A 14,949-nucleotide genomic window follows, 5' to 3' on the forward strand; every position below is an offset into this window, starting at 1 on the left:
GTGCCAGCTGTAACCAAAAGCCCAGTGGAGAAGCCAAAAGGAAGAAAAAAAAGGAAGAGAAAAAAGCTCTGGCTGCAATAAAAAAAAATCCAGTGAATAAAGTCTTATTTGCAGTAAAGAGGCTTTCAGCGCTCTCTTTGATGCCTCAAGTCTGAGCCTGTGAAGTTAGCTGGACGTTGAGCACCTGATCTCTGACTTGCAAAGGAAGAGGCAAGAAAGAAGAACCTCTGATGGTAAGAAGCATTATTCTTTGTGTGCATTTAGTAGTATTATCTGTTGTGACTGGCTGAATGTAATATATACATATATCAGGATAGCATTGTTGTATACTCAGTCACATGTATCAGTAATAATTGTTGTGCTGTATGGTTGGATGGTTTTCAGAGAACACTCATATTACTGTCGTCTTGAGCCATACACTGATTTGACAGTAAATGAATGACAGTATTTCAGCACTTGGTTTATTAAAGTGTAGGCAGACTTGCTCCCAGCTCAGCTCAACTACTTATTCAGCTTTTGACCGACAGGTGTGTGATTTGACATGTCAGCTTGACTAGAAGCCCAAATAATTAAGCTGGATTTTAATGACCAGGGTGGGTAACATTGGGCGGATGTGATTTAGTGCCAGACAGTGTGGGGGGTCCATGAGCATCAGTGTTCGGGGGCCCCTGGGGGTACTAATCCAGCATTGGTCCCAAGACATCCAGCCTGTAAAACTTTTCTTAAGTATGAGGTGTTTCCCAGCTCACCACAGTACGAATGTCCTATACTGAAACTCCCTTGAACGGGGCCCATGAAGTGGCTGTGTCCCTTGTAGAATGAGTCAAAGATCTGCAATCCTGTTCAAAACGCCAAGCACATTTGTAGCTCGAGGGGAAAGGAGCCTGGTGCTGCTCCACATGATTATCTCCAGAACTAACTTGTGCAACCGCAGTTGAGCAAGTGCTGTCCTAGTACAACCACATTTGAGTTGCCTGTTTTGATCAAGACATGGCAACCTTTGAGAAAGTGCAGAACAATTTTTATTGCAGCTCTTTAGTCTGAAGAAAACAACCTTTTGATGCAATAAGAGAAGGAGTTTATGTTGAGTTCCAAGTATTCTGTGCATTGTGTGGGTTGTAGACTCTTTGCCGAGTTCATATTTAATCCAATATCCCTGAGATGGTTTATCACTGTAGTGGAATACCTGACTATTCCAGCGAGTGGGAGCATATCAGATAGTCGTCTATGTATGAGAAAATTCGGAGGCCACCTCCATATACTTGCTGAACACCCTCAGGGCTAATGACAGCTTGAAAGTGTGTTAGTAGGCTCTGCTGTGATAGGCAAACCTTTCTGGACTGTTGAACAGGGATAGTGGAGTCATCCTCCTCTTCCTTCATCTCATCCATGACGAGTAGGTCAGAGTTGGCAACGCCCTCTGCATCCTTCCAGCCCGGTTCCACTTCAAAGAGCTCTTTGAAAAGGCGTGTCCAGGGTCTCAACTTCCATTACGGCCGCCCAGCTCGGTGTGGCTGGCGGCTGATGGGTACTGGTTGTGGGTTTTGGGGTCACTCCTGACAGGCATGGGTTCTGATTACTGGCCGCCACCACACTCAGCCTCCTTTTCTAATACTTATACTATCTGAACCCTGGTAGGTTCGCTGTGATGCTTTAACAGGAGGGTATAATGTTACACAGTCACCGGTAAATACTGCGTAGCTGAAGGAACAGCTTGCCTCGATGCAGACACTAGTCCAAATTATTCTGTGTAACAGCAAAGTACACTCCTAATTAGCAAATCCAGACTGATGCCGGAATCTGTGTTTGGTGTGAACTGTTGAGCAGATATCCAAGCTATAGCCTAGATGAGTTGAGGGAGCTGTGCATAGTTTCTTCACAGAAGGAAAGCAACAATGATTTGAGAGGGGGCTGGTCAACTTCGGTAATATGAGGAAGTTTGGCCTGTATGTCACTGACAAACATGATGTCATTGGAGCTTCGGTAGTTGGTCACGCCATAGTGAAACACAGAATGGAGTTAGAAAAAAGAACTTTATATTCAGAACGGGTTGAAACATTCACAAATAAGCACAGGTGGCTGTCATGGTACTGCCAAAGATGTTTGTATTGTATATAGTGTACATTTTTGGTTGCAGCTAAACACACACTGGGTGAAAATCCATCAGGTTGCTGCACTTGTTTTTTCTCACACCATCTAAAGAAATACATGTATAGTACATATGGTGAAGTGTAGATTAACACAGGTGTGATTTTTTTTTCTTTTCTGTTTGTATGTGCCTTGTGATTGACTGGTGACCTTGCCTCTCACCCATTGTGTGCCTGGATAGGCTCCAGCCCCTTGTATAAATACTGAGTGGGTGGATAAAGTACAGCTGCCAAGAGATAGTCCTCCACATCTTCAGTCTGACATTTCCAGGTTTGATCCCTGCAGAAGTCTCTACGCTGACAGTTGTGTTCTCAGGCAATATACTGCACTGTACTCCTGTTTGGTCACATATAAGACACTTGCGGAGTGTCAGTAAATACCAATGGTGTAAAAAAGTGTTCAGATGATTTACTTAAATAAAATAATGTAAAAATATTCCACTTTAAGTCAAAGTCCTGCATTTCAGAATGTATAACCATGAACACACTGAAGTATTATTAGCATTACATTCTCAAATATTAAAAGTAAAAATACTAATAATGCAGAATAGCCCCTTTCAGAGTGTCATTATTATACATATCATATAATTGGATTAATATGGCTGATGCATTAGCATGCTTTATATGTATGGATTAGTATGGTTTGTAAAAAGCATTTTATTGATGTAGGCTATCTCATTGATCTCATTGATGTGGAGCTAATTTTAATGACTGTGTACTGACGGGTACTTCAATCTGTAACTGTGCAACTTGTAAAATCTTGATTTCTGCATTTAAATCTCATATTTATATCTGTCAAATAAATGCAGTGAAGTAAAAAAATACATTTACTTCACATCATATTTTCTCCTATAAAGTAGTATAACATACATGCACTGAAGTAAAAATGCCTCTAATGTGTGCAGTAATTGAGTGCATGTTACTAAAAAGTGTTAAACTATTCTTTCCATTAACTTCCTCTGTCCCCAGTATACTTTTCCCCACCATAACATAATTTTAAGCCATTTTTCTGCAGCTATAGATGCTCATCATAAGTGCTCAGTCTATGCAATTAAATGTGCACTGCAGTGACTGTCGACATCACTCATTCCTTAGCCAGACTTTGCCATAATCTGGCATCAGGAACCTGCATATAGATACAGATCACTCCGCGAACCCTTATGTGATAAGAGTGACCTATAGAGACCCTATACAATAACATTTTGGAAGCTTTGTATAGAGTTGCACATCTGTCTACACTTAAAACTGGGATTAAGTGTCAAGCCATTAAAGCATACAGTCGTGAATCATTAAACTAAGGTCTAATATATGAATGATATGCCCGAATAGCAGAGTGAAGGTCCGCCTGACACTCCTGCAGGGACCCCTGAGGAGACCGCGCTCCCGCTTTAGGAAGCTCTGCAACAGCCCATCTCGCTCACAGCTCAGCCTCCTCCCTCCTAGCACCGCCTCCAGATGAAGCCCCCACTTAAAAGGCAGATAGATAGTAAACTGTTTAGAACTTGGAGCTAGAGGGGTTGTTTTTTCCTCCACACCGTTTTTATAAAAAAAAAAAAAATCAAACACGTCCACCGCTTCATCACCCAAAAACACTACGGAATGGAGTGAACGTCCCACAGAGAGAGGAAAGACTGATATATCCGCATCTACCGGAGCGACTTGAAAACTTCTACTAAGTTTACTTGGACGTTTTCTGGAGACTCTGCACGGTACGTCCGCTAGCTTTTAAAGACTCGTGAACGGTCACTACTTAACTTAGCTTGTTTTCTAGAAGGAATTCTGCTTGTCATTGTACTCTGTGTGTAACAATACTCTAAAAAACAATAACTTAAAAACGCTCCCGGGGTTTAACATGTCTCTTTTATCCGTTGACATGCAGCTTTCGCCCCTTGACGCTACATTGTTGTTAGCTAATAGTGACTCTCGTGTTTATTTCTACTGTATAGGTGTTATAAGTGAAAAGCGGGAGTTTAACAGAGTATATACAGCGCGTGCAGAGGTGTCGCCTTCAGATAGACAACATAATGATGTGTAGCTCACTCCGCTCCTTTGTTGGTAAGTCAGCAGCTCCTGACAGTAGGCTACAGCCGCGTTAGTTTATATAGAGACATTCAACAAGTCAAAAAGTGTATGTATTGTCATGTATTTGCTCATGACAGTGAGAATTGCCTGTATTCACAGTTGTATTGTAGTGTATATGCGTAGTCGCTAATAGCAGAATGTGATATTGGGAGACGTCTGTTTTGAAGAGTTTTGGACCCTTAGAGAAAACAGCAGTGTAGATTAATTTAATTAATAAGCACTTTTATTTAACAGTGTTTACTCTACACTACTCAAAATAATACATATTTATCATTATGTATTATTCTAGCCTTATACTCTATATTATATCTGCACCTTTCAACCTTCTGTCACATCTTAATTGAAAATTTCCCTCAAATCTGGAGCATTTGAATCCCACATTCTTAGCCAATCAGCTCTGTTTATTAATTAGATTGTTATTATTTATACTCGCATATTAAAGCATGCAATTTGATGCACGTCAAGTCACACAAACTCAGTATTATAAGTGCTGCAAATGAGTATTGGGTTGCACATCATGATCATCACATAGGTATCAGAGTTTCAACTGTGTTCAGCATGTTTTTAGCATATTGTGTCTCATTCAGAGCTTTATTTTTGTGATGGAAACCGAACGAGGTTTCGTGGTCAGTCAGTCCTGCGCCTGCACACATTCACGCTGAAAGAGGAGAAGTGCTCATTTAATATCACTCACCAGGTCATGTGACCACCAACATCTTTTGAAGACTCTTACGAAGGCAGCGTGCATCAGATTAGTAAGTCATGTACCATGACATGCGGTGTATGTACCACAGTTGCGTCCCTCTCTTCGCTCCTGGCTTTGAGATTAGCTGGAACATATATGCCCCGTGCATGTAACAACACTTTACTGCACTGTGTGTGTATGCATATGTGATGACACTGATGTAAGCCAGGCCTTTAACACTGAAGTAACCACAAGTATGTAGCTCAGTTTTCAGTAACATTGCAGTACGTTCAAGTCTGGGGTCCCTGCACGTCCTGATGCATTTTCCAGATCTTCTCCGGGTGAAATAACTGCTCGGCTTAGACGGTCAGGGTTGAAGAGGAGTCACATGAGGTGATTTGGAGTGTTGCTGCAACAAAAACCAGCACCGTGGCACGGAGCTTTTGGGAGTAAAAACCCACACACGAAAACCCAAAACATGCTTGAGTAATCTCTGGATAAGCTTTGTGACGCCTTCAATTTGAACTTTAACATTTAGTATAAGCTGTGATAAAGCTTTTTAAAAATTCTAGGTGATCTTTGAGTGTAATTAGAACGGGTTCAATCCAACAGAAGAGTAAGGAGTTTGGTTTTTGCTTCACACAAGAGAAACAGTTTACCTTTGAGTCAGGGAGGGAGATGAAGGTCAAGGAGGGGCATAAATCAAACAGAGGACACCGTGCTCTGCTTCACTAGCCCAAAGTGTAATATTTGTCATGATCTTCCAAAATGACTTCCCAGAACCCTCCAGCTGCCAAACAGTGAAAGGCCCCTTTTGTCCTGTGCAGCTGCACAGCGATGCACCTTAGCTCTTTTGGTGCAACGCTCCCCACACACCCATCTATGGTTAACAAGTGAGATAGCGCACATCTGTTTTAACCACGTTGACTTGTGCTAGTCTCACCTTTTTAAAAGAGCAAGCACAATTCCTGTCACAGTGCCCTCACCACACAGGCTTGACGTGAAGACATTTGACAGAAGTTACAGTTGCAGTTTTGTTGTTATGTCATGTGCATAAAAGTGTCATTGGGTTTTAAAGAAATAACCACAGCCAAAAAATTAGACATTGATACAAATGTAGCCTGAAAATGATTAACTTTTGAATCTTCTTTTCAGTCTTTGTAATTCACTGAGGTAGATTATTATGATGTAGAAGCTTTTGAATTATTTTCGAATAAATATCAAATATCAAATTGTGTCAATGCCTGTCAGAACGTCAAAAACAGCTGTGTGTATTCCTGATCTGCTCCGCTCGCTCTGAAGTTGAGAGTATCCTCTGCTTTTCTAGTTTCTAGATCATCACAGCACGCCGCTTTGATGCAACGGCAATGATGTCTCGCTATCTGATGTCTTTCCACTTTGTTGTGAGCCTGTTTGAAGTGTGGCAGCCAAGAAAATGAGATGAATACACAGTGTGTGTGTGTTTTATTTCGAGCTATACACCACCATGAGTGTGTTTCGAGGCTAATAATGGCTTTCAAGAAATGACCCCACCATTCATATGGATGTCATGTTTACATCTTCATTTGAAACATTCATGGTTCATTTGTAATGCTCAGATTATGAATCATGATTTGCTGACTGGTACTGACGTCAAATCCAACTTCACTTACCTCATTTTAGACAAGCGCATAAATGATACAGAAATGATGATAATACAAAATATACATTATAATCTTGATCAAGTCATGACTCATTTGATTCTAAATAGCTGCAAAAGCTGCATCTAATAGAATGTTTTGAGAAAATCCTCAATAACTGCTTATAATTCCTCTTTCCCAGTTTAATGTTTTCATTTTTGTAGTCTGTTTACAAATATTTGCATATTTTTATGGCCAAAAAGCACCTAGTTACAGCTGTATAAACCACGGCTGCAGCCCTTCTGTTTGACTCAGTCTGAAACTAGCTGTTTAGTGTCCTTTTTTCTGATTGGCTGACTGTGAGTGACACACACACAGGCCAACCACAGGTAATAGATTGTAATCTACTTTAGCTATAATAAACCCAGGTCTCTGGGTAAAACTCATTGGGAAATTGTGATGGCCAACGCTGAGGATAATGGTAACCAACCTTTGCAAGGCTGTGCAATGATAAGTTTACTAGGGATGCACCGATCTGATATTAATATCGGATATCAGCCCCGATATTGAATAAATAGCTAGATTGGCTATTGGATAATAGGGCCGATCTATTCACTTCAATTCTATGTTTGCGACGCATGCTACATCATGCAAAAATAAACGTTTGATTACAGTTTATTTTGAATGTTGTTGCTGGTGTAAATTATGTTAATAATAAATAACAATTCAGTACATTAATATATATGTGTTCATTTGTTACTTTTTTTTAATACAAAGTTATGAATGTAATGTTTAAGTCAAGCCTGATGCCTTCAGTCTCTTCCACACGGCGAGGTAGACAATTTATTAATTCAACAATGGTATCGGCTCTGTATCGGGTATCAGCGATACGCAAAGGCCAGGTATCAGTATCGGTACTGAAAAAGTAAAATCGGTGCATCCCTAAAACTTACTTCCTGACATCCAACAAGTGCACAGTGTTTCCTCTGTGACTGTGTTTCCTCTGTGACTGTGTTTCCTCTGTGACTGTCTCTCCTCTGCTCCGCTCTGTGTGTGTGTGCTCGCGGTGAAACACAGAGAGCAGAGGAGAGACACTAGCAAAAAGCAGTAGAGACTCCCACTTTGAGCTGACATGAAACAAGTACACATAAATTAGGTATATAACATGAATAAACACGTTTCTTTCAAGAGGGACGGGTTGTCCCTCCAAGGCAATCGTAGGGGAAACGCTGAGTATATAGTTGTGACATAACAACCTGATGGAAATACAAATGGCTGAATAGAGGCCTTTCTCTGTGGGCTTGGCGTTTTGGTACTTTCGCAGTATTAATATAGCACCTAGACCTGTTTTACAATTAAAAAAAAGAAATGTTCCCTTCTTAAGAAAGCAAGTAACTGACTTTTCACAACATTTGATTGTACTCAGGTTTCTCATTTTATATGTTTCACCAAAATAAAATTCATATGTATTAGTAAAGCTTCTAATAAAGCGACTTGTTCTGCTTTCGGGTTGTCCAAATGTTCCACGTTGTGTTTTTTTGTTGTTTAGGGTATGTGTGTGTCATGGCAGTCAGTGTTTGGGGTTAAATTAGTAAAGTTATAGTTTTAGGTGAGGTCCTGCCGGTTAGCGCAGTGGTGCTAAGCTGCTTACTCAAGACCCCACTGGAGCCATCCAGTGTTTCCTGACGCTCTCAATTAAAGTGTGTTAATAACCTATGGCATGTTCCTAAGTGTTTCACACCCAGCCAGCCCAGTCAGAGAGTTCGCTGACTGGGTACAGCACGGGAAGGTGTGTGTGTGTGCAGCACGGTCTTTTGAAGCATGCACGGCCCCCAATTAACCTCCCCAGATTAATTCCCCCCCCCCGGTCTACAAACTAACTCTGCTCTCGTCTCATCTCATCACTCCCGCAGGGCACGTTAAGAAGAGTCCAGTACCCCACTGTGACTCACAACCATGCTTCTTTCGCTTGACTTTCTCCACTTTTTGTTCACTTTGCAGCTGGAGCTCGTAGCTGACTTCCTGTAGGCCGCTTCAGAGACAGAGTGAGACAGAGAGGGAAACCTTCTGTGGAAAGCAGGACAAAGGTCTTTTCTCCCACCTTCTGCACACTGGAAGCTGCAGGATAATACCACAATGGCTCGAAGATCCACCGTTCCCTTGTTACTACTTGCAATATGTTGCCTGGCGTCCGCAGGTAAGTTAAACATGGTTTAGATAATTCAATACTTATTAGCAGGAGCCGGTGTTAGAATGAATTGTGCAAAACTATTGTATGCAACAAGCCTCGTTGCCCTGTGATGTTAAGTTTTTGCCCACTCTGGGATTTTCCACAGTTTCTCCCAGCATGCCTTTCTAGACAGCGCTTGTCAGAGAAGTGAGTTAGGGGGATTTACATTTAAGAAAGTGCTGACAAGTTCAATCTCAGAACGCAAACAGTCAGCAGGTTTACATGTATCTGTCAGACTGATTGGAATGAGACTGTGAAAGTGTCAAATAGTCAGTAATTTATAGCCGTTTAACAAGCAAAGCAAAGCAAGAGCCAACGAACACGTTAACGGTTACAAACATGAATACAAGAAACAAACTTGTGCTATCACGGTGCTGTATCAGGTAATGTCAGGTTCTGGATGATGTCATTTAGTGCCAACGAACCTTATCTAACCGAAGGGGAATACTGTGCCTCTCATTCTGTGGAATGTGTGTGTTACTTCTGACCTTTTCTACTCAAATGAGCATTCATGAGTATTAGCAACAATTTCCTAGAGGGCTGAGATTTCTATCTATGACACATTGCCACTCACTTTGACAGTCACTTCTGTCTCTTTAGATTGTTCTCTTGTTTCTGCACATTGCTAAGACACCTCTACAAGTACTGACTACTAAAACATGGGGGAAAAAAGGTGAATGCAATAATCTGGAATGCCTTCATGAAAACAGATGCAACATGTCTTACTATGTTGTTCCTGGGCAGGACTGTTACATCTGTCGTCAGGATTCATCCTTTTAGAAGCATAAATGTAAAAAAAAACTTGATGTATAGGAAATGTCAGGCCGTTATCAATGTAAGATAGATTCATCCTCTGGGAACCATTAATCCAAAAGTTGTTGAAATATTTAAGTCAGCACTAAAATGATGGATTTGCTAAACTACTGATAAAACAATACAAATACAAAATATGTCAGATTATTACCTTAATGTACACTCACTGAATTTATGTTCGTCATGCTCATGGGAATGTACAGCCACTTCATTAGGTACACCTGTGTAATGTAATTCAATCCAATACAACAGCTCTGCGATTAATTCTAATAATTCTACTTTATGTTTATTACTGAGGTCATATTAAGTGGTGGTGGTGTACTGGGGTGCATTATATTGAATGGTGTTCATAATATTTTGCCCCCTCATGTACATTAATTATCACCTTCTTGACAATGTTAACAAAAACTGAAAATGTATAAACTTCATAAATGTAGAGTTTATAGCAGGGCTGTTGTATTGGATTGCATTAAATTGCACAGGTGTACCTAATAAAGAGGCCAGTGAGTGTAAGATTTCAATTATGTTTGATGATGTCAGTCAAACTGCCAGCAGTGTACAAAGAGGGTGATATCAATATTGGCCAATCAGATTTGAATAGCAAACAACTTTGGCTTAGTTTCAGACTAATAGAAAAACTACACAGTCAAATGTAATTCAATAAAAAAAAAGCTTAATTATTGCTTGTTTACTTACATTTTTTATTTCCTATAGCACACTGTCTCACTCACTGCTAAATGTTTTATTGAGTCGCAACCTTTTGGTCTATCTGATCTTCATCAGGCATATTATGGGCAACGTCATAACACTTCCATTTACAGTATACACACAAGAGCTGCCTCAATCATCCAATGGGAGGGCTGGAGAGATCAATCTCACTTAATGATGAGAATCTTAGGTTAATGCAAATCATGTCCGTCACCTGCCAGACAGTAACATATAAGAATTACAAAAATATAAAGGATTAGAAAAACTTATCAAAATGACAAAATACAACAGAGATACATTTTTAACATCCATATAACCCCACGGTTTTTTCAAGTATCACAAGATAAAAAGCACATAGATTAGGAGCCATACATATTGTAGCCATACTACACGTCAATCTCCCAATGATATTTGATGATGTCATTTGATCACAGGTTAGGGTTGTACAATAGATAAATAAATAGATAAATATTACAGTTAAGGAGATAATGTCACTTGGTCAATAAATACCATATATTGTCATGTATATCATCTATTTCCTATACTCTGCTTCTGGGTGGTGGTTGTCAATAGTTTTATGTGTTGGCTAAAGTGGGCGGAGTTTCAGCATGTTGTGGCGTCTGCCAGTGGATGAAATTGGAGGAAACTGTCACTGCTTTAACATGTAAATTGGCTTCAGGATTCAGCAGTGGTTTCGGTCGCTTGGTAACCCCAAATATTATAATAACTGACTAAACAGTTAGCGGACAAAATCTTTCAAGTTGGCAACACTCTGGCACTAACTGAACCGAGAATCAAATGTACATTCCTCTTTTTCTATTTTTCAGATTTTTGAGACGTCCATGTTTAGAAAAAGGCTGCTTTCACAACGTACGACTGCACTCCAGCTTTAATCTGCAACATACCCGTGTTGTTTGTATTTTCTATGGCAGCAGCAACAGGAATAATTACCCAGTAGGAGGCATGCTAGCTCGCGTTCCTCCTCCAAAAAAAAAGGAAGTGCGGTTCGCGTTTTTCATGCTTTCAGTCTGATTGCCGCCGTAGGTTATTATTTCCAAAGTTCTTCAGTATTCTCCCGAGGCTTGAACCGCACTCGAGAGAGCTGACTTTTTTACACAAACAATAGCGGTGTAGTCAGTGCGCGCTGTGGGTAGAGCAAACATAATTTCTCCCACAATGCCAGGATCTCCAACACAATGAAGTCACGTATGAAGTTTTCCTCCAAATTCTTCCTCATACAGCAAGATTGCATTGTTGCACCGGGACACAAGGGACATATATTTACAGTAAGACTACCAGTGCCCTTTCCTCCAAACTACACTGGCAGGCTCTTGATTAATGGACAACATCTTCAGATGCCCTTAAGTTGATTATTAAACAGGCAAATCATCACATTTTAATCCAGTTTCACTTATCAGTTTTTCTTTATCTTTTATCTCTCGCTTCTCTCTTTTTTTCGCACTATTTCTATCATCAAGCAGCATCTGTGTAAACAGTCACATCTGCCCTCTAAACTTGTCAGGAGAGCTCTTACGTAATGTTTAGATTAGTCTGCAATGAGTCTTCTCTCAGCGTAATGCAATCCAGGATCTGGGCCTCCCATAACTCTTAAAAAAGTCAGAGTGAAAAGCACCTTCACGTTCATATTTCAAGTCTCTGCTCTGCTGCTTTACTCTACTTTTTTTTTTTGCTGTTTATTCCTTTTTCTTTCTCTCTCTCTCTCTCTCTCTCTCTCTCTCTCTCTCTCTCTCTCTCTCTCTCTCTCTCTCTCTCTCTCTCTCTCTCTCTCTCTCTCTCTCTCTCTTTTTGTCTCTCTCTCTCTCTCTCTCTCTCTCCTCACATATCCTTACTACCACTTTGTGGTTGTCTCTCCTTACCTGTGCCAGAACTGCTATTTTGTAAAGGATATATATCAGGGACATTTAGGCAAAGAGTTTACAGTCAAATGAAGCCTTACAGGAGCCGTGCCAGATATTAATTTGAGGCACTTGCCAGAAACAGCTCCGGCAGGATGCTGGTTATACTGGAGGCACAACGCCGGCCTGGTGGCTCACTGAAAAACACAGCGGCGTAAATGAGTGCAAAAGTACTTTGATTTTACATACAGCACAGCCTGATGAATGACAAAGCTTTTAGTGCGAATCTGTCTTCGGCTATTCATTGTAAAACCACACAGTCCTACATCGGGATTGTGAAATGAAACAATAACTGGAAAAAGGAATTGAATTGCGCCCATACTCGCAGTCCATATGTTCAAAATGAAGAGCTTTTACTGGAAAGTAAACAACTTTCTTTTTTTTTGCTGTCTACATTTTTGTATACTCTTGGCAGACGTGAACGGCCGCCAAGCCAAAAGTGGTTGTAATGTTTTTCCCCCTCGCAGTTGAGCAAAAGGTTCGTCTTTATATCCACAATGCTTTCTTCGAGGCCAGCAAGAGTAGGGGGGGGGGGGGGGGGGGGGGACTGCCAAAATGCATTGTGCAACCGCTGTAATCTGAGAGGTGGGGTGGCCGGGGAGGAGGAGGAGGAGGAGGAGGAGGGAGGGTAGTAGGGGGAGGAGAGAGGCAGGCGCAGGCGTGGGTTGTCTGGTCCAAATCGACACACTCCACACACGTACAGCGTGCCAAACCGACAAAGTCCCTTCCAGCGTGCTAAACCAGATGTTGCCCTGTGATTCATGCAGCAGCAGCAGTGCAGCACAGCACAGAGGCAGCGCGCTGCTAGGCAGAGCAGTCGGGATGTTTACATAGCAACGGGAGTCCCGTGTGAGTCTAATTACAGGTCCGCTCTCCCCCCACGGTGAGGCCTTTATCTTAACAGCACTGTCAAGGAGGAGACAGCCATGCGGGCCCTGTTTGTTTATTTCCCTCACTCATTGAATGAAGGTCACCCTGGTATTACCCAGTTTAATTAACAGCAGTGTGTACATGTGTTTCTGATTAATGCTGAGTCACAAGTAGGCCTGTAGTAAAGATAAACTTCTTAAAAGATGGGTCTACTTTTCTTTAATCTCTTCCCACTCACTTAATCTATCACTCTCTCTTTCAGTAACACTCACACTCTCTCACACACAAATAAATTTACTGCAGCAGACAGGTCTCTACACACGGGCTCGTATCTTCATCCAGGCCTATCATATCTCGTCAGACTCCAGTCAAGAGGATGCTTGCGCAAATCTACAGGAGTAAACTGAATCCCGCCCTCTCTCTTTCTCTCTCTCTCTCCATAGTTCCAGTAAGCAGGCGTGTAAATAATTTCGGTCAGAGTCAGTAATGGGAGACAGCTGGGGTGATCGTGCGTTTTCCATTGTGTTTCACAGCCCCTGCGAAGAGAGAGAAAGAGAGAGAGGGAGAGAGAGAGAGAGACAGAATAAAAAAGAAGCCACTGGAGCTGGGGAGAGTTAGAGTAAAAGTTATGTGGAGTGTGACTTCATTGAAGAAAGAGAGAGTAATAGTAAAAATATAGACTCCTTCTGTTCAGATAACCTTCAGAAGCAGAGAGACCAAAAAAAAGTACGTGTTCTCAAATGTTAACGGTTGAGTTTTTGTTTCCCAAACCATCATGAGCGTGTGAGTTGAGTGGAACTTAAGCTGCTGAATAACCTTGCAGAGGTGCCAACTTTTGAGTGCATGATTCTTTATCTGCGGAGGAGTCCTAATGTGAGATGCTCGCTGAAGGCTTCCAGGTGGTGTCTTTCATCACACTAGCCCCTCCTGGGACCTAACCTTCTCCACTCCATTTCCACCAGATGAGTCCTGCTGAAAGACCATGTCCTAATTTAGGAATGGTCCTTTGGAAGACATCCAAAAAATGACATCAAATCCTTCTCTGAGCTTTCGATAATAGATATTTTCCTTAGATCACAAACACACACACACACACACACACACACACACACACACACACACACACACACACACACACACACACACACACACACACACACACACACACACACACACACACACACACACACTTGGAAATAATCTTGTTTCCACTGTTTTCTAATTTGATTTGAGGTAGAGGTTTAACAGAGATTTCAGGAGAAAAAGCAGTTGTGGTCTCATTTGTTGCAGGAATAAGATAAGCATCATATTTAGTGGTGAACCTTTTAAAAAGCACTATAAAAGCCTGTTATGGTAGCCAGAATCTGGCCAACACAGTTAAGGAACAGGCTGAAAGCAATAAAACACTTAATATCTTGTATAATTCAGCATCTCTTTGTCACAAGCCCATTTTTAAATATAGCATTTCCTGAACATCATGTATGTATTATCTGCTGTCTTTGTGTTTTGCAATGAAACTTTTTTATATCGTCTAATGACTTCTTTAACCAACCCATTATTCATAATACTTTCCATTTGTTAACCGTCCAGTAAAGATGCCCCTCCCAGCGTCTTTTCGTGCATGTCAATACACAAGGCAAGCATGGCGGCGTTTGACAAGTCATTCTTCTTTTGCCCTCCCTTTTCCTGAAGATGAAGAAGCCCAGTGGAATGTAGTCTCTTCCAGCTTTGTGTGAAAACGCTGTCCGCCTTGCCCTTTCTCACCTCTCTGGCTCCTTCACACTGGGCTCACACACTGGCACAAAGGCCCAGCATTGTTTCACTCTTCGCTTTCTGTTGATGGCAACCTGCTGCTTCTCAAAGGCCCCCTGTTAACACA

At 41.3% G+C, this 14,949-nt stretch overlaps 1 protein-coding gene across 1 annotated transcript in view; it reads left to right on the plus strand.

Moving 5' to 3' along the window:
• Window positions 1-7,390: 7,390 nt before the first annotated feature.
• The window catches only part of tgfbr3 (transforming growth factor, beta receptor III), a 69,361-nt gene continuing 61,802 nt past the window's right edge, over window positions 7,391-14,949 (plus strand). The window contains exon 1 of the mRNA XM_062424195.1: window positions 7,391-7,435. Coding sequence (XP_062280179.1) covers window positions 7,391-7,435 — 45 coding nt within the window. The remainder of the gene's footprint in view (window positions 7,436-14,949) is intronic.

Source organism: Scomber scombrus, chromosome 8 (genome assembly GCF_963691925.1).
Source record: "Scomber scombrus chromosome 8, fScoSco1.1, whole genome shotgun sequence".
NCBI classification, from domain to species: domain Eukaryota; kingdom Metazoa; phylum Chordata; class Actinopteri; order Scombriformes; family Scombridae; genus Scomber; species Scomber scombrus.